Below are 22447 nucleotides of genomic sequence, written 5' to 3'. Positions count from 1 at the left end.
TGGAAGACTTGGAAACCATTTGTGGACTTTGCGCTTGGAACATTGGACGCTTCAGTACCTGTACCTCGAGAACGTGGATTTTGGCAATCATGAGGATATATCCGAAGACCCAAATCTTCCTTTTATGTATAGCACAAGGGTGTAATAATGTATTTTCTTTTTGTTTGTTTGTTGCAAAAAAAATAATAATAAAAAAAAAAAAAAAAAAAGGGACCAAGTTTGGACACCCCTGTCCTAGATGGAAACAAAAATCAAGATGTCAAAGAAAAAACAGAAACACAGGCTCTTATATGAGCTTATTCCAAAGCTTGTAGGTTATTTGGAAATATTACCAGGGCTCTCACTTGTAGTTTGAGAAGAAAAGTGCAAAGGTGAGAGGAAAAGTTGTTTCAGAATCGGTTGCTGAAACTTGCATGAAGAGGCTACTTTGGAGCTTTCATTTTACGAGTTAACCCTGCTGAATTCACAGAAATAAAATATCTTGGCACAGATATCTGCCCAGTCTTCGTTCAAAGAAATGATGAAAGAAGAAGCAGTGGATGGAAACCAATCAAGGGAACCAACCTAGAACTAAGAACTTTCTTGACAGTGAGAGAACAATTAATCAGTGGAATGATTTGCCTTCAGCCGTTGTGGGTGCTCCGATACTGGAGGTTTCCAAGGAAAGACATAACGCCACTTGTCTGGAGTGGTATAGGGTCTCCTGCTTGAGCAGAGGGTTGGACTAGAAGACCTCCAAGGTCTCTACCAAGTCTGTTATTCTGTAAAAAATTGTCTCCAGTGAGATGGAAATCCGTCACATCTCAAATATAAGCTGGTCCAAGGCAAGACCTAGTAGTGATTCCCAGGGTAGATAAAATGGTTATGTCTACATTACACAGGTAACTTTCTCAAGCCTGTGAAGAGAAAAGAAATTATTCTTTAACTAGAAAAGCCAGGAAGAAAAGGCCTAGAATTTAAACCCTGGAGCAAACACATATAGGAATTCTTTTCTGTGTTAGAACTTTGGTAGATCAGTGTTTATACAGCTTTTGTCTTGTCTACAATAAATCAACTTAGTTGGTCCTGTCCCATTTGCCAGCTTCTGTTGGAAGCAATTTCCTACATACTGAATCATGTCCAGAGGGTAATGATTTATTGTCCGTGACATTGTTTCATTATTGGTCATTTTTAAATACAGAGAATTCGCTCCTAACATTTCATCAACTGCTACTTTCCTGCCATTTTCATCCCCTGATTCTAGAGCAACAGAGATCACATCGGTTCCACATTCTACGTCTCTCATTCAAATATTTTTATAACTATTGTAGTATAGTTTGTTAAAGTCCTTAGCTATTAGCAGTTTTCATAATATATCAGATGCAATCTGCATGATTGGAACAGAATAAACAGCTACTTTCCATGATCACTAAATAATTTTTTTTTTTAAAAAAAAGTTCAGTTACAATTCTTTAAAAATAAGTGCACCATAATACATATATATATTCACAGAGGACAAATAAAATTAAGCAGTGTATTCAGCACAGAATTATATCCATTCATTCATTTATATCCACTGTATTTTATTTATGGGACATTTCAATTTGTGTAGCAATATTTAAAATGATTACAAATCAATGGCATTACTGTTTTATAATTCAGAAGGAACAGAATAAGTAAGATTTCCTCAGTGTTTAAATATTGTGGGTCTTTAAAGGCAAATGACTTAAATTTCGTATTGCTTTCCAGGAATCTTAGCTATCAAACGTTTCCAGATAAGCTCCTTATAGAGCGTAGATAGTTGTCCTGCATTATCAGGTCAAAGCAGTTGGCAGAGCAAAACTGAAAATGTTGTTTTGAGAGATTACACAGTTCAAAATATTTGTACGTGTTGCCTTTAATGAACCCAGCATTTAATAGCAGCTGTAGGAGAATATCCATATTGCTATAATTTTAACTTTAGCATTTCTTATGGAGAGGTGTTTTTTTTACCAGCGATCAAAACTGATTTATTATACCTTAACTATGTTAAACACCCTTTTATATCTTTATTAATTATTATATAGATATTATTTATATCTATATTATAAGGGACGTGGTGGCTCAGTGGATAAGACGGTGAGCTTGTCGATCGAAAGGTTGGGTTCTATTTACTACTGGTTTGCAGCAGGACCATGCAAAAGTGCTTGCTTTGCTTGTGCGCGCACTTCTGCGCAGAAGCTTCCTGATGACATTGGAGTCGGTGGGCGGAGCCTCCTCCCGGTTTTACTAACAGTTCGCAAGAACCGGTCCGAACCGGGGGCAACCCACCACTGAGTTGAAGTCCATCCGTCTTAAAGTGGCCACAGTTTTTTTTTAATTTGCATTTATATCCCGCCCTTCTCCGAAGACTCAGGGCGGCTTACACTATGTCAAGCAATAGTCTTCATCCATTTGTATATTATATACAAAGTCAACTTATTGCCCCCCAACAATCTGGGTCCTCATTTTACCTACCTTATAAAGGATGGAAGGCTGAGTCAACCTTGGCCCTGGTGGGGCTTGAACCTGCAGTAATTGCAGGCAGCTGCTGTTAATGGTTCTTTGGTTCTTTGGTTCATGTTCATATTTCTCATTGAGAAACACTGCACTGGACATATACATTTTAATTTGAACTGGACACACACATTTTAATTCGTTATTAATTCATTTTTGTTTTTCTGTATGGCAGAGCTTTGCTAGAAGCAGAGAGCAAGCAATGGATTCTCATGTGGAATGAAGAACATGGAAGAAGATTACCCCAAGGTACAAAAGATGGAAATTATATCAATGCATTTAAAAGCAGAAGAGATGGGTCAACATCCATTCCTGCTTTGTTCCAAACTATATGGAGCCTGTATAATTAGATACACTGTACAGCAGTGGCCAAAATTGTGGAAACCTTTTGGGAAAACTGTATTTTTGAAGTTTGATGGCTAAATCACACCACTTTCTGTTTTTGGAGTTTCAAGATAATCCTGTTCCACTGCTGGAATGGCCTGGGAATAGCCCAGACCTATACCCAATTGAAAATCTATGGAGCTGACGAAAGAAACTTGTTAGTCAGAAGTGACCCAGCAATAAAACCCACTTAATAGAAGCAATCATTCAATTCTGATTTTTTGTTTGTTTGTTTGTTTATTTATTTTTTATTTGCATTTATATCCCGCCCTTCTCCGAAGACTCAGGGCGGCTTACACTATGTCAAGCAATAGTCTTCATCCTATTTGTATATTATATACAAAGTCAACTTATTGCCCCCCAACAATCTGGGTCCTCATTTTACCTACCTTATAAAGGATGGAAGGCTGAGTCAACCTTGGCCCTGGTGGGGCTTGAACCTGCAGTAATTGCAAGCAGCTGCTGTTAATAACAGACTGTCTTACCAGTCTGAGCCACAGAGGCCCACAGTTGAGAGAGAAACTCTGCCAGGATGGTTCTTTGGTTCATGTTCATATTTCTCATTGAGAAACACTGCACTGGACATATACATTTTAATTTGAACTGGACACACACATTTTAATTCGTTATTAATTCATTTTTGTTTTTCTGTATGGCAGAGCTTTGCTAGAAGCAGAGAGCAAGCAATGGATTCTCATGTGGAATGAAGAACATGGAAGAAGATTACCCCAAGGTACAAAAGATGGAAATTATATCAATGCGTTTAAAAGCAGAAGAGATGGGTCAACATCCATTCCTGCTTTGTTCCAAACTATATGGAGCCTGTATAATTAGATACACTGTACAGCAGTGGCCAAAATTGTGGAAACCTTTTGGGAAAACTGTATTTTTGAAGTTTGATGGCTAAATCACACCACTTTCTGTTTTTGGAGTTTCAAGATAATCCTGTTCCACTGCTGGAATGGCCTGGGAATAGCCCAGACCTATACCCAATTGAAAATCTATGGAGCTGACGAAAGAAACTTGTTAGTCAGAAGTGACCCAGCAATAAAACCCACTTAATAGAAGCAATCATTCAATTCTGATTTTTTGTTTGTTTGTTTGTTTATTTATTTTTTATTTGCATTTATATCCCGCCCTTCTCCGAAGACTCAGGGCGGCTTACACTATGTTAGCAATAGTCTTCATTCTATTTGTATATTTATATACAAAGTCAACTTATTGCCCCCAACAATCTGGATCCTCACGTGATAACAGCTGCTGAACTAAAAGACCTGGTTCACTCCATGGGAAGACGTTGTAAGGCCGTCATTCATGCTAAAGTTTACCCAACTAAGGATTAACTGACATGGGGATCATTTTTGTGTATCTCGTTTTTTCTACATGTTTCACTTTTCTTCTTTATATTGTAACTGCTATTCTAATAGCAAATCCTTCCTAAAAGTTATTGCATTACATTCTTGATTAAATTATCTTTCCATTGATATATAATTTTATGGTACAGAATTAAACAAAAGTGGTGTTATTAGCTAGTTTTAGAAAATACAGTTTTCCCAAAAGGTTTCCACAATTTTGGCCACTACTGTATACAGGTAGTCCTCAACTTACAACATTTCCATTATTAAGCAAGACAGTTGTTAAATGAGCTTTGTCCCAGGTTGTAAAATCAGGGGCTTCCGACACACAAAGTCAATGGGGGAAGCTGGGTTCACTTAACAACCATGTGATTCACTTAACAACTACAATGATTTTCTTAACAACGGTGGTCAAAAATTTCATAAAATCAGGGCCAACTCACTTAACCATTTTGCTTAGTAACAGAAATTCTGCCTCCAATTGTGGTTGCAAGTCAAGGATTACCTGTACTAAGAGTTGTAGGATTGATCCTGCAAAATAAGAAAGGAATGTAGCAATTTGTAAAACTATCGTTGTATTTGAGTTACATAAGTAAGTGTAATGCGAGTATAGTTATTGCTTTGTGGATTTCACATCAGCTGATTGAAATAAATTAAAACTTTATTTTGGCTTCCTTGTAAATGTCTTGTAGTAGTTACACACTGAATACATGTCATGGGTTTGCATTTCACTTTGTGTGCCAAAATATCATTTTGTCACTTTTCAAAGTACAGTGAGTGGCATATAAATTTTAATAAATAAAATAATAATTTGCTTGTTAGGCAGGGAAAATTTCATTTGCTCTGGCAATGTATCGAAATAAAGAACATAAAAACTGGAGCAGTTATAATGCCCTATAGCCCAAATGGTCATCTCTTGTTTTGCAAAGAGATGCAAAAATGAATAGAACTGACTGGATCTACTTTTTATAGGTTCAGACTATGATTAGAGTTAAGTCTAAAGCTAATTGCTGTGTGGTCTAGTGGTTAAGGCACCAGACTAGAAAGCTAGAGACTGTGAGTTCAACTCCTGCCTTAGCTGTGAAAGTCAGCTGAGTGACTTTGGGCCATTCACAGAAGACTGTGAGTTCTAGTTCGTCCTTAGGCATGAAACCCAACTTGGGTGACTTTGGGCCAATCATCAGGAGACTGTGAGTTCTAGTTCTACCTGAGGCATGAGAGCCAGCTGGGTGATTTTGGGCCAATCACAGAAGACTGTGAGTTCTAGTTCCTCCTTAGGCATGAAACCCAACTTGGGTGACTTTGGGCCAATCATCAGGAGACTGTGAGTTCTAATTCTTCCTGAGGCATGAGAGCCAGCTGGGTGACTTTGAGCCATTCACAGGGTTGTTATTGTGGGGAAAATACAAGGAGGAAGTTGTGTTGGATATGTTTGCCGCCTTGAGTTATTTCTAAAAATAATAGTGGTGTGTTACAAAATAAATGAATAAGTAAGTACATGGCATTAATAACCATTTTCATTTATCTCCTGGCAGGTGACCAAAATCTGCGTTACAAGTATAGCAACCGATACTCCGCTTATCAACAGGAGAAAGGAAAGAAGGCTCTTCCCGCAATCCCAAATGTTGACCTAAGATATAAATTCCCACAAACAAATATTAGCCGCTCTGTGGTTTCTTCATCTAGGACAGAAAGTGCTGGAAGGCGAACAGTTCTCCCTGAGAAAAAAGTGCTACCAAAAGAATCCTTCAGGCCGGGACAGCATCCTTCAAGTGCTACCGAAAGGTACGTGACTCACGAAAGAAGCCTGATAGGACAAAGAGAAAGACAAAGCTTTACGTCGCCTTATCGGATGAGAAGAGAAGGTGACTTTCAGCCAAGGCCAACAGTGCCTGAAATGGGAAGTATGGCGTCTGCTTTGAAAGAGTCCACCATCCTTCAGAAGCACATGAAAAAGCCAACGAGTTCTGAAGGCATCAGGGCCACCGTGATCATCGCTTCACCTCTATCTTACAGCACAACTTCTTCTTCTAAAGGAAGCCAATATGAGACGAGGGAAGGAATTTTGAGTCACATCAATAAACTAATCAAAGAGGGCAAACCAGGAAAAGAAGAAAAACACGTTTTGGTAGAAGGAGTTGAGCAGAAGGAAAAGTTGGCCAAAGAAGCAACGGGTTCTGCCATGAAGAACTTTGAGACATTGAACGGGATAGAAAAAACAGTTCATAAGAAGGCTGAAGTGAAGGAAGGTGTGGAGAACAAAGAGGATACAGTAGAGGACAGTGTTTTTAAGAGAAAGGAAGAAAAATTAATGAAAGATGAGATGCCTTCTAGAAGTTGGGAGGAACAGATTAAAGGGGAGGCAGAAGGAAAGAAGATTCCAAAAGGTACAACAACATTTGGAAGGGAGAAAATTGTGAGCGTCTCCTCAAAAAGCCAAGAAACTATTGAAGTCCCTGTTCATTCAGGACCTACTGAAGGCGAAAACCTACAGAAGAATCACAACGTAGAGATAACACTGCAAGACTTCCAAACTTCTCCAGTAAAATCAAAAGGTGAAGCTGAATTTAAACTCGGCGATGAAATGACTCAAGGGAATAAAAGCAAAGATGATCATTCTGAAATGGATGCTTCTCTCACGGAGAGTATAGCGGAAAACATTGTTTCTGACATCCTTAAAGGTTTTGTTCAAAAGTCTTCAGAGGAAGGACGTCCTCCCGAAGCTAAAATAACTTCCTTCGAAAAGGAAGAAATTTCTGAGGATAGAAAAGTGAAAACCAAGATCAGCATAGAGTCCACAGTTCAAGAAGATGACCTTGATGTGTCTAATAAGTCTGAATTGGGAAGTTTCTTAGAGAAAGATATTAAAAGGGTATTGGAGGATACCAAAGGAAGTTTAGATGAAAATGTCCTAGACGATATAATTAATGCCGGGATGAAAGGAATGGAAGAGAAGGCCAAGAGGACTATTAAAGTTGAGATCATTGAAGAGCCTGCAACTGTAGTTGATGAAAGGGTGGAGTTTTCAACCCCATTCGAAGTAGAGGAAGCAGAAGATATGTTTCCCAGTGTGAGAGAACATCCATATTATAGTGAGAAAGAGAAAGCCACCACAAGTGTTACTGGAGACGTTAAGGAAAAACAACCCCATGTGATTGTGTCTCATGTGGAAGAAGTATCAGAGGGAGATGACGCTGTGGATGAAGAAAAGTACTTCGTTTCCACTCCAGATGAATACCCGTTTGGTTATGAGGAAGGAGAAGGTTCCACCTATGGTCAAATCCATTTTGAAGAAGAATCCACGGTGAAATATTCTTGGCAAGATGAATTTCTGGAAGGGTCTCAAACCAACATAAAGGAAAGCATGGCTTCACCAGAATTGATTTATCAAGTAATTGGTGCAGATGCCGGGCCCTTTATCTCAAAGGCGGAATCCCCCAAAGAACAGGTGGCCCATGCTGAATCTGTAGTGATTGAGAAGGAGATTAAAATCCCATATGAATTTCAGGAGTCAATAAAGGAGGTTTTTGCTCACCATTCAAAGGATCCTAAGCATCAGTTGAAAGAGGTGCTAGGAAAGCTTGAAGCAACTCTTCCAGAACTTGTCAAACAGGAGCTCGGTGAATTCACCAAAGAGGACAAAACTGACTCTGGTACCTTGGAGGTGGATATTAAAAAAGTTAAGCACCCCGAAAAAGAGGGTGCATTTACTATTGTAGCAGAAGTTAATTTATCCCAGACAATAGACTCTGACCAGTTGAGTACAGAATTGCTTGGTGAAGTTATGACAGATCAGATGAAATTGTCCAAACAGTCACCAAATGAAGGTGGTTTTGATCAATACATAAAGCAAGAACCAGAAACATGGCAGGATGAAAAACATCCCGTAGATGTTTCCTCCACACATTGGACCACAGAAGAAACCAGTAAGAAAGAAGATGCCTATCCTTCTAAGGAGTCATTTGATATCAACAGACGCATCCGCCATGTTGTAGTTGGTCCAACTGAAATCCGTAAGACTGAACACATCTTTTATGAAGGTCCTATTTCTGACACTCCGGAGTTTGGAACAGTGGACTTTACAACAGGAGTAGCGGCAGATGCAGGTCAATTCATGAAGGAAATGAAGTTGAGTCCTGAAACAACAGAAACCACAGAAAAAATAATCTATAGAAGTCCTATTTATACCTCTGAAGAAGTGAGTAATCCTGAAAATTCTACTCAGATCCAGGTTTCGAGTGATACTAGATCCTCCAAGCGTATCACATTGGATTCAAAACAAACTGTTGAAGAATTCAAGTTTGAGGGATCAGCTTCAGACCTGTCATCCGATAATAGATGGGATATCTTTTCACAGATGAAAGATCCCACAGCAATCAGCACCTCAGTAAGACACATCCAACTAGCTCCCAAGGAAATACATGTTGAACGAGAAATATATGAAGTGCCTTTTCCCACTGGAGACCATGATCTGTTTGAAGAAACAGTAAAAAAGGTTACATTAGGACAGAAGGACACATCAACATCTGACCAAAACATTTATGAAGGTTCCTTCACCAAGACATCAGATGATGGTTCAGTCAAGCTTGGTGAGGAGAACACCACGATCAGACATATCAAATTAAGTCCGAAGGAATTCGTAAGTGAACAAATAGTTTTTACAGAGCCCCTTTCAAAACAGCACCAAAAGTTCAGTGAATTGGGGCAGATTTCTTCTTCTGAAGGGTTGGTACGTCATATTAGATTAGGGCAGAAAGAAATCCAGAGCCATGACGTCATATCCCAAGATTTTGTTTTGGAATCTCCAGGAATGGTTTCCTCACAAGAAGACACCTTGGAAAAAATAAGTCCTGCAGAGATCAGCAGATCAACACATCACATTCAGATTGGGCAAGGGCCCCGTAGTCCTGAAGCTCAACTCTTTGCTGGTATGGAATTTTCCCACACAGACGGACCCTCGGAAAACAGCAAATCTGTCGGGCAAATCAGAATCGGACAGAAAGAAACGTCCTTTACCTTCCAGATGGACATAAGCAAAATGGGCGGGGGAGAGCCACAAGCTACCTTGGTTGTATCAAGTAGGCAAGAAGCAGGCGACGGTCAACCTGAAGGCGTCATGAAGGAGGTTGGGAAAGACCCAGAAAGCGAACAAAAATCAGAGGAGTCCACGTTTGATCAAACCGTGCAACTGCAAAGAATGGTTGACCAACGATCGGTCATTTCGGATGAAAAGAAAATTGCCCTTCTCTACCTGAATGAAAACGAGGGAGAAGAGGAAGACGATGAGGGTCCCTGGTTTTAAAAAGCAACATTTCCAAGTTTTGTTTTTAAAAGCCGAGAAGCTTAATTGCTGCATCGTTGCGTTTTAAACCTGGGGATATAATTTTGCCCTTATCAAGGAACTGAGGACTTGGGACATATATTTTCGGATACAATAATATCTTAGTAGCATTCTTCGCTTAAATTATGGAAGGTTTCATTTTACTGATGCTGTGGACTCTCAACGCGATTTTTTTTTTGTAGTTTCCTTGTTTCTGTTTGAGAAGGGTTTTTCAGTGGATATAGGAAAATAGCATTTTCGGTCGATTTAAAAAGAGTAGCCATTTTTTTTTTTTTTTAAATGACATTTAAGTCAAAATCATACTGATTCATGTGGGTTGCCCAGAAGAAACATACAGGTAGCCCTTGACTTATAATCACAATTAGGACTGAAAAATTCCTCGTTAAGTGGGATGGTTGTTAAGTGAGGCATTACGTGAGAACATTTAATTTTATGACCGTTTTTACTGTGGTTATTAGGTGAATCTAGCTCTCCCCCCTCCCCCTGGGGTTGAGTTTGCTTGTTGGAAGCTGGGAAGAGTGCAGATTGTGATCACCAGACCACGGCTGGGGTACAGCTGTCCTAAGTGTACGTCACTTTTTTCAGTCCTGCGGTAATTCCGAACTGTCGTTCCACGAGTGGCCGCTAAGTCAAGGACTACCTGTATTAACAATCTAAGGAATAAAGACAGGCTTGTTATGATCGCAGTTTAAGGAAAACACATCTAAAGTGTGTACACTATTAGTAAAAATGTGCGGCTAATTTGCCAGGTAATCTTGTTCTAAACTTTTATTCAGCTACATTTTTCAAAAATAAATGACCAAATAGGAACAAAAGAGACTTGCTAATATTATGTCACATCATTGACCTTTTCAGTTCATTTCTCTCTCTCTCTCTCCCCTTCCTCCCTCCCTCCTTCCCTCCCTCACTGTCCCTTTCTCTCTCTCATTCCTCTCTCTCTCTCCCTCTCTTTCTTGTTCTCTCCCTCCCTCTTGCTCCCTTTTCCTCTCTCTCTTGTTCTCTCATTCGCTCTCTCTTTTTTATTATCCCTTCCTCCCTCCCTCCCTCTCTCTCTCTTTCCTCCCTCCCTCCGTCTCCCTTTCTCTCTCTCTTTCCTTTATCCCTCTCCCTCTTTTTCTTGTTCTCTCCCTCCCTCCTTCTCCCTTTTTCTCTCTCTCTTGTTCTCTCATTCACTCTCTTGTGTTCTCGCTTCCCCTCTCCCTCCCTCTCTCCCTCTTTCCTCCCTCACTCTTCCTTTCTCTCTCTCTTTCCTCTCTCCCTCTCCTTCTCTTTCTTGTTTTCTCCTTCTCCCTCTCTTGTTCTCTCATTCGCTCTCCCTCCCTCCTTCCCTCCCTCCCTCTTTCCTCTCTCCCTCCCTCTCTCATGTTCTCTCATTCGCTCTCTCTTTCTTGTTCTCCTTTCCTCTCTCCCTCCCTCCCTCTCTCTCTTTTCCTCTCCTTCTCTTGTCTTACACACACAGAAACATACACAGAGATACTCAGTCACACTCTACACTCTTGTTGCAAAGTGGAGAATGCAATGAGGACACTTCACTAATAATGCCAGTTTTGTAGGGATTTAGGTTTTCACCTCACGCATAAGCGTTTCGATATTTCATGAGGTAAAAAGCATGTGGAAAGCTTCATCAGTTGCTAAATTAACGTGTTGTGCTTTAATTAAAATCACCAGAGCAGGTCCCTATTGTGTTTTATAGGATTACATACCTGGAGCATGATCCTTGCATAACTGCATTTCTTTGGAACAGGCTGGGTCCCAAAGAAGAATGCAGTCGCCTTGAACCTGGACTGCAAAGTTTTGGATCCAGTGATCCTAAGCTCCTTTTTTTTAAATAAATAAATAAATAAATAAATAAATAAATAAATAAATAAATAAAGGTGCTAGAGGTTTGGATCTCGTTCAACGCTTTAATTTAATTAAAGTAGCAGCCTGCAATGCTAGCAAATAAATATGAAGAGAGAAAGTGCATTAAAAGGTGACTATTTTCTAAGAGCAATTTTCCTCACATATCAAAGATCATTATATGCAGACGATATGGAGAGACGTTCCTCGCATAAGCTATGGATGACTTAGAATGGATTCAGTTACGTGATTTGTTCAGAGTGGAGAAAAGCCAACGACACCACAGCTTGGAATCTAAATTAAGAAGTGTCCATCACCCACAGTGCTTATTTTAATCGCGACCAACCCAATGCCTTTGGGAAAATCCACAAACTCCAGATCAAAATAATCTCCTTGCTTCAGATAATACTACGGGATAGACCTCCCTCCCCCAAATGGGAGCAGATTATGAAATCCATCAAATAGAAAAATAAAAATAAAGCTGCAATATACAGGTAGTCCTCGACTCACGACCACAATAGAGCCCAAGATTTCTGTTGCTAACCGAAACATTTTTTTCATGGGTTTGGCTTCATTTTATGCTCTTCCTTGCCACAGCTGTTAAGTGAAACACTTCAGTTGTTAAGTTAGTCACCTGGTTGTTAAGTGAATCTGGCTTCCCCTTTGACTTTGCTTGTCAGAAGGTGGCAAAAGGGGATCCCATGACCGCCCCCCACCCCCCGGGACACTGCAACCATCATAAATGTGAGTCGGTTGCCAAGGATCTGACTATTGATCCCATGATCACAGGGGTGCTGCAAGTATGGAAAACAGTCATAAATCACTTGTTTCAGTGCTGTTGTACAGTCACTAAATGAACTGTTGTAAGTTGAGGACTACCTGAATTAATAAAGAGGCTTGTCTTACTTTAGATGTAATTCAAGTTGGGTTTGAAGAAAAAGAATCTTAAGAAGGAAGAGTAGAGACACCCAATGTTGTCCATCTGGAGCAATGTTTTTCAACCTTGGCAACTTTTAAGATGGGTGGACTTCAACTCCCAGAATTCTCCAGCCAGCCATACGGAGCCCATATTGGTTTTTATACGTGACTGGCTGGGGAATTCTGGGAGTTGAAGTCCATCCATCTTAAAAGTTGCCAAAGTTGAGAAATTGATTTAGAGGCTAGGCGCACAGCTCACCAACCACAGTCTTCCCAGTCTTCATGAGATGATAAGACACGATCTCTGCAAGTCACAGTAATTATTTTTGAATATTTATATAGCTTAATATGCACCAGTTTTAGGCAGTGGTGGGATTTCAAGTAATTTAACAACCGGTTCTCTGCCCTAATGATTTCTTCCAACAACCAGTTTGCTAAACTGCTCAGAAAGTTAACAACCGGTTCTCCCGAAGTGGTGCGAACTGGCTGAATCCCACCACTGGTTTTAGGTCATTGTTTTTGTCCACTTTTTTACTTTAGGTGCTGTCTTAGACAATCTATTGGCTATGTGTTGGCAGCATTGCCAGGATTTTAAACGGGTTTTTCCAGCACTGATTTGACAGATTTTTTCCAGCAGATTTTTCAATGAATGCTTCCATTTTGAGGCACAAGTGAATGGATTTGCACTTATAATTTAAGCTGATTTCATTAATTTTTTTTTGTACATCAAAAACTGAATTAGATTTTGGTTGATGCTTGCGTTTTTGTCCACAAAGAGCAAAACGGATGAAAGTTTATTAATTGTCTTACTATAAATATGCACAAATCTATTCCATTGAAAGGTGCGCTTTGATTACTAAAGAAAATATTACAATTACCTCAACAATAGTAGGTCTTATTTAAAACTTTTTTTTCAGAAGAAAGTACGCAATATGATGTTTTGGAGGAAAATGTTTTATTTAATACAAATATAGGCTTTCTTGATTATTTTTTCCAAAGGATGGAAGTATCTTCCACTTTATAATGCTGCAAACCTAATTTGGAAGCAAATTTCTTTTCAACACAAGTTTTCATATAGATATGTGCCTTTACTTCTCATTAAAATGCAGGCTGTAAAACTAATAAAAGTGCCCAGGATTTAAGTTAATTGAAATCAATAAGAGCGGAGGTACTTGTAATTAACTTGCTTCATTGGTTTTAACTCTAGTAAGTTTGATGTTGTAGTTACATCAGTGAAATTAAGTCGAAAACACATTTGAGCTACAGTTTGAGCACTGTACAATTTTAGGCTAACATTGGCTGTAGTAAGTGATCGCAAAGGCTGTAGTAGATGTTTTAACTAGTGAGTAATGTCAGGTGGGATTTGATGGTCTATTTTGCCCTGGAAATAATCATAGTTGTAATGTGGGTGATGGTTTAACACTGTCAGAACTTATCACTTTTTTTTTTCTGCTGAGCATTAAACTTTGAAAAAGAACATGTCTCTTTCTCCTTTTTAATTTGGCTAACTTGGTTAGTCTGAGGAAAAGAAGAATTAGGGGTGACATGATAGCAGTATTCCAGTATTTGAGGGGCTGCCAGAAAGAAGAGGGGGTCAAATTATTCTCCAAAGCACCAGAGGGCAGGATACGAAATAATGGCTGGAAACTGATCAAAGAGAGAAACAACCTAGAATTAAGGAGAAACTTCCTAACAGTGAGGACAATTAACCGGTGGAACAGCTTACCTCCAGAAATCGTGGACGCTTCATCACTGGAGGTTTTTAAGAAGAGACTGGGCAGTCATTTGTCTGAGATATTTTTTTTAATTTGAATTTATATCCCACCCTTCTCCGAAGATTCAGAGCGGCTTACAATGTGTTAAGCAATAGTCTTCATCCATTTGTATATTATATACAAAGTCAACTTATTGCCCCCAACAATCTGGGTCCTCATTTTACCTACCTTATAAAGGATGGAAGGCTAAGTCAACCTTGGGCCTGGTGAGACTTGAACTTGCAATAATTGCAAGCAGCTGTGTTAAAAACAAACAGACTTAGTCCGTTGAGCCACCAGAGGCCCCAGATTGTATAGGATCTCCTGCTTGAGCAGGGGGCTGGACTAGAAGACCTCCAAGGTCCCTTCCAGCTCTATTCCTATTCTATTCTATTTCTATTTCTATTCTATTTCTATTCTTATTGCCAAAGGTCTGCTATGGAACAAGAAAACATCCCAGAAATAATTTTCAAATCTTACTTTCTTTTTAGTTTGGATCCACTGGAAGCAATTGAGTGGGTTTCATCTATAGTGATTGGATTCAGTTGCAAAACCCTACGCAGGTAGTTCTCAACTTACAACCACAGTTAGTACTGGAATCCCATTTTAGGTCATGGCAGCCGTAAGTTGAGTTGGACCTGATTTAACTACAATTTTTACAGCAGTTGTTAAGCAGATCACCCCTGTTAAAGGAATCCAGTTTCCCCATGGTTTGTTTTTTCTGCTGGAAATTGCCCCCCCCCCCAAAAGGTATTAATATAATATAATATAATATAATATAATATAATATAATATAATATAATATAATATAATATAATTAATATAATATAATATAATATAATATAATATAATATAATATAATATAATATAATATAATATAATATAATAACAACAGAGTTGGAAGGGACCTTGGAGGCCTTCTAGTCCAACCCCCTGCCCAGGCAGGAAACCCTACACCATCTCAGTCAGATGGTTATCCAACATTTTCTTAAAAATTTCCAGTGTTGGAGCATTCACAACTTCTGCAGGCAGGTCGTTCCACTTATTAATTGTTCTAACTGTCAGGAAATTTCTCCTTAGTTCTAAGTTGCTTCTTTCTTTGATCAGTTTCCACCCATTGCTTCTTGTTCTACCCTCAGGTCCTTTGGAGAATAGCTTGACTCCCTCTTCTTTGTGGCAGCCCCTGAGATATTGGAAGACTGCTATCATGTCTCCCCTAGTCCTTCTTTTTGTTAAACTAGACATACCCAGTTCCTGCAACCGTTCTTCATATGTTTTAGCCTCCAGTCCCCTAATCATCTTTGTTGCTCTTATTGGTACACCAATTGCAATCATGTAAAGCAGGATCCAGTTGTCATGTGCCCACATTGCAGTTACAAAGAGGTTGATGCGACAGTCTTAAGTGTGAGTACAGGTCTCAAGTCAATTTTTCTGAGGCCACTGTAACTTTAAAGTGTGGTTAAATGGACTGTTGTAAGTCGAGGACTACCTAAAATCCAAACTATTGAACTTTGCCTCATTTTACAAATTTCCCTGCCGCTTTTGTTAAGTGAATCACTGCAGCTGGTAAGTTGTTGTTGTTGTTAGTTGCGAAGTCGTGTCCAACCCATCGCGACCCCATGGACAACGTTCCTCCAGGCCTTCCTGTCCTCTACCATCCTCTGGAGTCCATTTAAACTCATGCCTACTGCTTCAGTGTCTCCATCCAGCCACCTCCTTCTCTGTTGTCCCATTCTTCTTTTGCCCTCAATCTTTCCCAGCATTCGGCTCTTCTCCAGGGAGTCCTTCCTTCTCATTAGGTGGCCAAAGTATTTGAGTTTCATCTTCAGGATCTGGCCTTCTAAAGGGCAGTCAGGGTTGATCTCCTCTGGGACTGACCGGTTGGATCGCCTTGCAGTCCAAGGGACTCGCAGGAGTCTTCTCCAGCACCAGAGTTTAAAGGCCTCCATTCTTTGGCGCTCAGCTTTCCTTATGGTCCAACTTTCACAGCCATCCATTGCAACTGGGAAAACCAAAGCCTTGACTATACGCATTTTCATTGGCAGGTTGATGTCTCTGCTTTTTTCGTATACTGTCCAGATTTACCATAAGTTAGTAACATGCTGTTCAGTGAATTGGGCTTCCTCGTTGACTTTGCTTGTCAGAAGGTCGCGAAAGGGGATCACATGACCCCGGGATACTGCCACTGTCATAAATATGAGTCAGTTGCCAAGCGTGTGAATTTTGATCACGTGACCCTGGGTATTGTGTCTTGTCCGCTCTCACCGCAGCCGGGGTCTGCTTATCTGCTCCCGAACACGGAGGAATGTATGCCTCCCGGCCCCAGTCCTGGCTCCATGCCCAGACAAGCTGCAGAGGAGGGGGCACCTCCCAGTCCCAGCCCTGGCTCCATGCCCAAGCAGGCTGCAGAGGAGGGAGCATCCCCCGGCCCCAGCCCTGGCTCCATGCCCAGGCAAACGGAGCAGCTAGACCCCTCCCCCTCCTCCACAGCATGTGAGCCTGAGGAAAGTTTACTTCCAACAGCTGATTGGAGTGACCCTCGCATCAGAAGATTGGATAGGCGGAGGCAACAGAAGGAAGGGAGGGGCAGGCCTTAATGAGTGCTGAGTCATGGAGCCACACCCCATGGCCTATATAAAGGATCTGCTTTCTGGCAGTCTCTGAGTCAGGCAAAGTCGAACTTATCTTGCTGAAGTCACTTTCTGGTCTCCTGCCTGCTCTGAGGACTTTGCTAGGACTTTGGGCAGAGCTGCAGAGGCAAGCCTGATTCGGATTTCCCTGACCCGGCCGTCAGCGGAGGAGTGGGACACGACACTGGGGTTGCTGCCACAGTGTGAAAATTGGTTATATGTCAGCTTTTTCAATGCCGTTGTAACTTCAAACAGTCATTAAATGAACTGCCGTACGTAGAGGCCTACCCTGAATATTCCGATGTGTTTTTAGCCAATTGGACAATCGGTTCATTTTGCCTATTATTATTTACACCTCAACTTCTGGTAAGAGTGATAACACTATCGAGTGTAAAGCTGCACAGGGATTTTTCAAATGTCACCAGGCCAGAATTAGAGGACGGGTGTCACGGTTAGAGAAAGGCAAAATTCAAAACTATCTATTACTGTATGAGCTGGTAATCTTGGACTGGTTTCAGGATCATGATTCATGTATTTCATACAGTGGTTTTGTGACATAAGTCGCCTGTCACTCTTGTTTGGGAACATGCATCTTAAATTGACAAGGACAGCTGTAGAGCTAGTTGTCAAAAAAAACCCTTCTTGATCTGCGCTGCATTTATGCTTCCACAAACCACAAAATTAACAGATTAACAAGCGTTGGAAGGGACCTTATAGGTCATCTAGTCCAACCCCCAGCCCAAGCAGGAGACCCTACACCATTTCTAACAGAAGGCAGCCCAGTCTCTTCTTGAAAGCCTCCAGTGGTGAAACTCCTACAACTTCCAAAGGCAACTTCTGTTCCATGGGTTGGTTGTTCTCACTGTCAGAAAATTTCTCCTTATTTCTAGGTTGAATCTCTCGTTCAGTTTCCATCTCATTCAGTTTCCAGTTCTATTCCATTCCTTGTCTGGCCTTCAGGTGCCTTGGAAAACAGCTTGACCCCCTTCCTCTCTGTGGCAGCCCCTCAAATATTGAAAGACCGCTATCATGTCTCCTCTGGTCCTTCTCTTCACTAGACAAGCCAGACCCAGTTCCTGCAACCGTTCTTCCAGTTACGATCTACACAGCAACGTTAAAATAAGTTTCTTTTGTGGATTTGATGAATTACCTATGAGCAATATGATCCATACAGGTAGTCCTCGACTTACAACCATTTGGTTAGTGACTGTTTGACGTTACGACAGCAGTGACTTATGACTGATGTTCACATTTATGACCCTTGCAGCATCTCCTGTGGTCATGTGATCAAAATTCAGATGCTTGGCAACTGGCATGTACTTGTGACGGTTGCACTGTCCCAAGGTCATGTGATCACCCTTTGTAACCTTCCCAGCTGGCTTCCGACAAGCAAAGTCAATGGGGGAAACCAGATTTGCTTAAGGACCAAATGACTCACTTAACGACTGCAGTGATTCGTTAACCAGTGTGGCAACTCAGGTTGTACAATGAGACAAAACTCACTGAACAAGCATCTTGTTTAGCAACAAATTATGTATGTTGGGAAGGGAGCTAATGTCCAAAGCAAATCCTATCAGAAAAGATTCATTTTGTTGATGCTAAAGCCAGTTTCATGGCAATGAGGCTTACTAGAGCAGAGCAGTTTTGGGTATGAATTGAGACCTTGAGTGATTAAAATTAGAACCGGGTACTTCCCATTGAGATCAATTTGATATTATTGCATTTGAAAAAATTGCAGGGTGCAGTGATTAATCCTATCAAAACCTTTATTACAATGATGAACCAGCTTAAGGGGAATGGGATACAAAAATCAGTTTTAAAAAAGCTAAAAGGCATAAAAACAAAAGTCACACAAAATTGAAAAGCATAAAATGCATTATAAAAAGTTAAATACATACATATAAAGCAAAAGTCTTTAAAAAAACCCTGATCTTTTCAAAAATTATTGTTTGTATCCCATTCCCCTTAAGCTGGTTTGGGATCATAATAAAATATTTGGTTGATTGGAGTGCAATGGATGAGCCACATTATGAGAAAATCTCTTCGTGATCACAGTGTTTCACCTGCAAGAGAAGGGTGAATAACAGAGGTGGGTTTCATCAGGTTCTGACCAGTTCTGGAGAAGTGGTAGCGGAAATTTTCAGTAGTTCGGAGAACCGGTAGTAAAAATTCTGACTGGCCCCGCCCCCATCTATTCTCTGCCTCCAAAGTCCCAGCTGATTGGGAGGAAATGGGGATTTTGCAGTAACCTTCCCTTGGAATGGGGTGGGAATGGAGATTTTACAGTATCTTTCCCCTGCCACGTCCACCAAGCCACACCCACTTTGGGCATTTCGGGCGCACTTTGGATACTCAGTCCAGAAAAGATTAGCCATCACTGGCATAACTGATATAAAGGAGGAACGAATGTGGTTCTTCTTGTATAACCTGCTAGTCAAAGGTTTGCCTAGTCATAGTTTATTCAATTCGATTAAAGTAGGTTTACAAGACTCACCGGTAAGCTTTTAGATAAAATTAAGTTGGCTAATCTGTAAGTCTATGGGCAGTACAAGCCTAGCCAGCAAAGTCAAAATGAAGATAAAGCAGTTCACTTTCCTTCAACTTCCATCTGCTTTTTTTTAAACAAAACAAAACAAAACAAAACACAGTACATTTAATATGCAATGCACTTTTTAAAAGCTTTTTAAAAAATCAATGCTTTTTTAAAAAAAAACCTCTTGTATATTATAATTTAAAAAAAAGCCCAAAGGCAATTTTAACATGCAACGCACTGAAGGAATTGTGTCCCTTTTCCAAAATTCTTACCCTTAAAAAGCAGAAATAGGCTTAGCTTATTTTGCAAAGGTTTTAGGATGGGAACGGAGGAAAAGAATTTAAAAATAGGCACGTAGCTCCAGAAGAGTAAACTCTGGCAAGGGATCTGGCATGGACAGCTTAATACTTTAAAAGGGCTTCCCAAGCAACCCAGTTTACTCTTCTTTAGGCAAACGGCCCTGCAAATTCCGCCCTCCGTTTTCTTGTGAGAAGCAATGCGAGGCAACATTTTTCAACTACTGGATAAGAGCAGGCTTCAAAAATACCGCTGGAATGGTAGTTGTCTTGCACAAATGTAGCTTATGGCTGGCTCCCAAGTACAAGAAACCTTCCACTTACTATCACAACAGAACCCAAAATTTCTGTTGCTAAGCGAAACAATTTTTAAGTTAGTTTGGCCTCATTTTATGAATTTTCTTGCCACAGTTGCTAAGTGAATCACTGCAGTTGTTAAGTTCCTAACACGGTTGTTAAATGAATCTGGCTGTTGTGATCCAGGCCCAAGTAGGTAGTAGGAAGCTCAGTCAGTGAAAAGACAAACAAACTTTATTCGAACAGCTGAGAATTACTTCATTCCCAGCGTAGTTCAACTAAATTAAGACAAATTCCTCCCAACACAAATTCCTCAGTCCTATCGCAAACCTTGGTCCAATTAGTCAAACTGCCAAAGGCCTTTCTTGGCAAACGTTCAGAAGACACCAATACAAAAATAAGTGCAAGAAGACGAAGCTACCAACGTTGTTTTCCGGCAAAGCCCAAACACGGTTGCTGGTCTGTTTTAAGCCTTATGGGAGGGGCCAATTATCTCTTGGCCCTACTCCTGAGTCGTCCTCTTTGCTTGAGCTGCTCTTGCCTTCTGGCAGCTCTTCTCATGCGTGCATTAGGAACAGGCTCCTCCTGTTCCTCTGCCTCACTACTGGCCAGCCTCTGGAGGCTCTGAAGTCCACACCTCACTCCCCAATGGCCCTGGCCCCATCTCAGCCTCATCGCTGTCCAACTCCGTTCCCAGCTCCGCAGGCTGATGGCGGACCACAACACTGGCTTTCCCTTTGATTTTTGCTTGTCAAAAAGTTGCAAAAAGTGATCACGTGACCCCCGGGACACTGCGACCGTCATAAATATGAACCAGTTGCCAAACGTTTGAATTTTGAACTCGCGACCATAGGGATGCTGCAACTGTAATAAGTGTGAAAACCAGTCATAAGTCACTTTTTCCAATGATGATGTTACTTCGAATGGTTACTCAATGAATGGTTGTAAGTCAAGGAGTGCCTGTATTGAATTTTCCTGGATCTTCCAGTTTTTTAAAAAGGCATACATATAATTGCTTTTTTTTTTTAATCTAACTTTCTCATGGGACTCGATGGATAATGAGAGATTTAACTGGTTTTTGGACCAGAAGTGGGTTTCAGCAGGTTCTGACTGGTTCTGGAGAACCAGTAGCGGAACTTTTGAGTAGTTCGGAGAACCGGTAGTAAAAATTCTGACTGGCTCCGCCCTCATCTATTCTCTGCCTCCCGAGTCCCAGCTGATGGGGAGGAAATGGGTTTTTTTGCAATAACTTTCCCCTGGACTGGGGTGAGAATGGAGATTTTACAGTATCCTTCCCCTGGAGTGGGGTGGGAATGGAGATTTTGCAGTATCCTTCCCCTGCCACGCCCACCAAGCCATGCCACGCCCACCAAGCCACACCCATAGAACCGGTAGTAAAATTTGAAACCCACCACTGTTTTGGACGTGTTTTAAGAACAGGTGAAGCGCTAAATGCTAAACGCTTTTCTAACATTGGGAAGAGGAATTTTGAAGTGATGCAATTTAATGTTTCCAGGCACATCACTTCTGGGAATTTGGGGTAGTCCCTCACTTGCCTCATTTTATAGAAGTGTTTTCCTCACCAAGCAACTCTCTCAGAAGGTAATTTATCTCCATAAAGATGTTTTTTCACCCAGATGTTTTTCTGCCAGGCGTAGATGGAGTTTTAACTACTTAAATATCTTGCATGCCAATATTTGCATCTCTTAACAGCAATCTCTACTCTTCCCTTTCCTGCAGCCAGTAAGACTCTATACCAGGGGTGTCAAACTCGATTTGATTGAGGGCCGCATCAGGGTTGTGTTTGACCTGGAGGGGGGGGCCTGGGGGTCCCCAGGGGAGGCGTAGCCAGGGATGAGCCTGGCCAGCTTGATGTCACTTGTTGAGGCTCAGTTTTTGGATGTGATGGCCTCCTCCAGCCTTCTGCCAGTGAAAACGGAGCAGCCCTCCCGAGCTCTGTTTTTGCTGGCAGAAGCACCGCAGGGGCAGTCCTTTGTTGTTTCCATGATGGCCCCGCAGGCTAGATCTAAGCACCCCTGTGGGCTTGATATGGCTCGCGGACCTTGAGTTTGACCACTCCTGCTCTATACTCTAAGAATAGAATAGAATAGAATAGAATAGAATAGAATAGAATTTATTGGCCAAGTGTGATTGGACACACAAGGAATTTGTTTTGGTGTATATGCTCTCAGTGTACATAAAAGAAAAGAAAAAGAAAAAGAAAGGAAAAAAATACCTTCATCAAAGGTACAACATTTACAACACAAATGATGGTCACAGGTTGCAATTTAACCTTTAGTGATAGCAACAAAAAGTTACAGTCATACAGTCATAAGTGGAAAGAGATTGGTGATGAAAACTATGAGAAGATTAATAGCAGTGTAGATTTAGTAAAATTAAAATTATTTGGATTAATTAAAAAATTAAAATTACTTGGAAATCCTTAAACCCCAAAGCTTTTGTAGCCCGTGACATTTTAGTAAGACCACCCCTAGAATACTGCATCCCAATTTGGTCACTGCCATATAAAAAAGGATGTTGAGACTCTAGAAAGAGTGCAGAGAAGAGCAAGAAAGATGATTAAGG

General features: G+C 40.8%; 1 protein-coding gene across 2 annotated transcripts in view; it reads left to right on the top strand.

The window, feature by feature from the left end:
• The window catches only part of SYNM (synemin), a 30863-nt gene extending 20997 nt beyond the window's left edge, over positions 1-9866 (top strand). Inside the window, exons 3-4 of one of the 2 annotated variants that reach the window (XM_058156117.1) lie at positions 2690-2763; positions 5789-9866. In XM_058156117.1, the coding sequence (XP_058012100.1) occupies positions 2690-2763; positions 5789-9555 (3841 nt within the window). In that variant the 3' untranslated portion in view covers positions 9556-9866. Of the gene's footprint in view, positions 1-2689; positions 2764-3492; positions 3632-5788 lie in introns of those variants that run through there. The other variant, XM_058156118.1, reaches the window with a different exon arrangement.
• Positions 9867-22447: the final 12581 nt, after the last annotated feature.

The sequence above is a fragment of the Ahaetulla prasina genome, chromosome 13 (genome assembly GCF_028640845.1).
Source record: "Ahaetulla prasina isolate Xishuangbanna chromosome 13, ASM2864084v1, whole genome shotgun sequence".
Classification (NCBI taxonomy): Eukaryota; Metazoa; Chordata; class Lepidosauria; order Squamata; family Colubridae; genus Ahaetulla; species Ahaetulla prasina.
The sequence above is the reverse complement of the archived record's forward strand: the minus strand, read 5'-3'. Positions and strand labels throughout refer to the sequence as shown.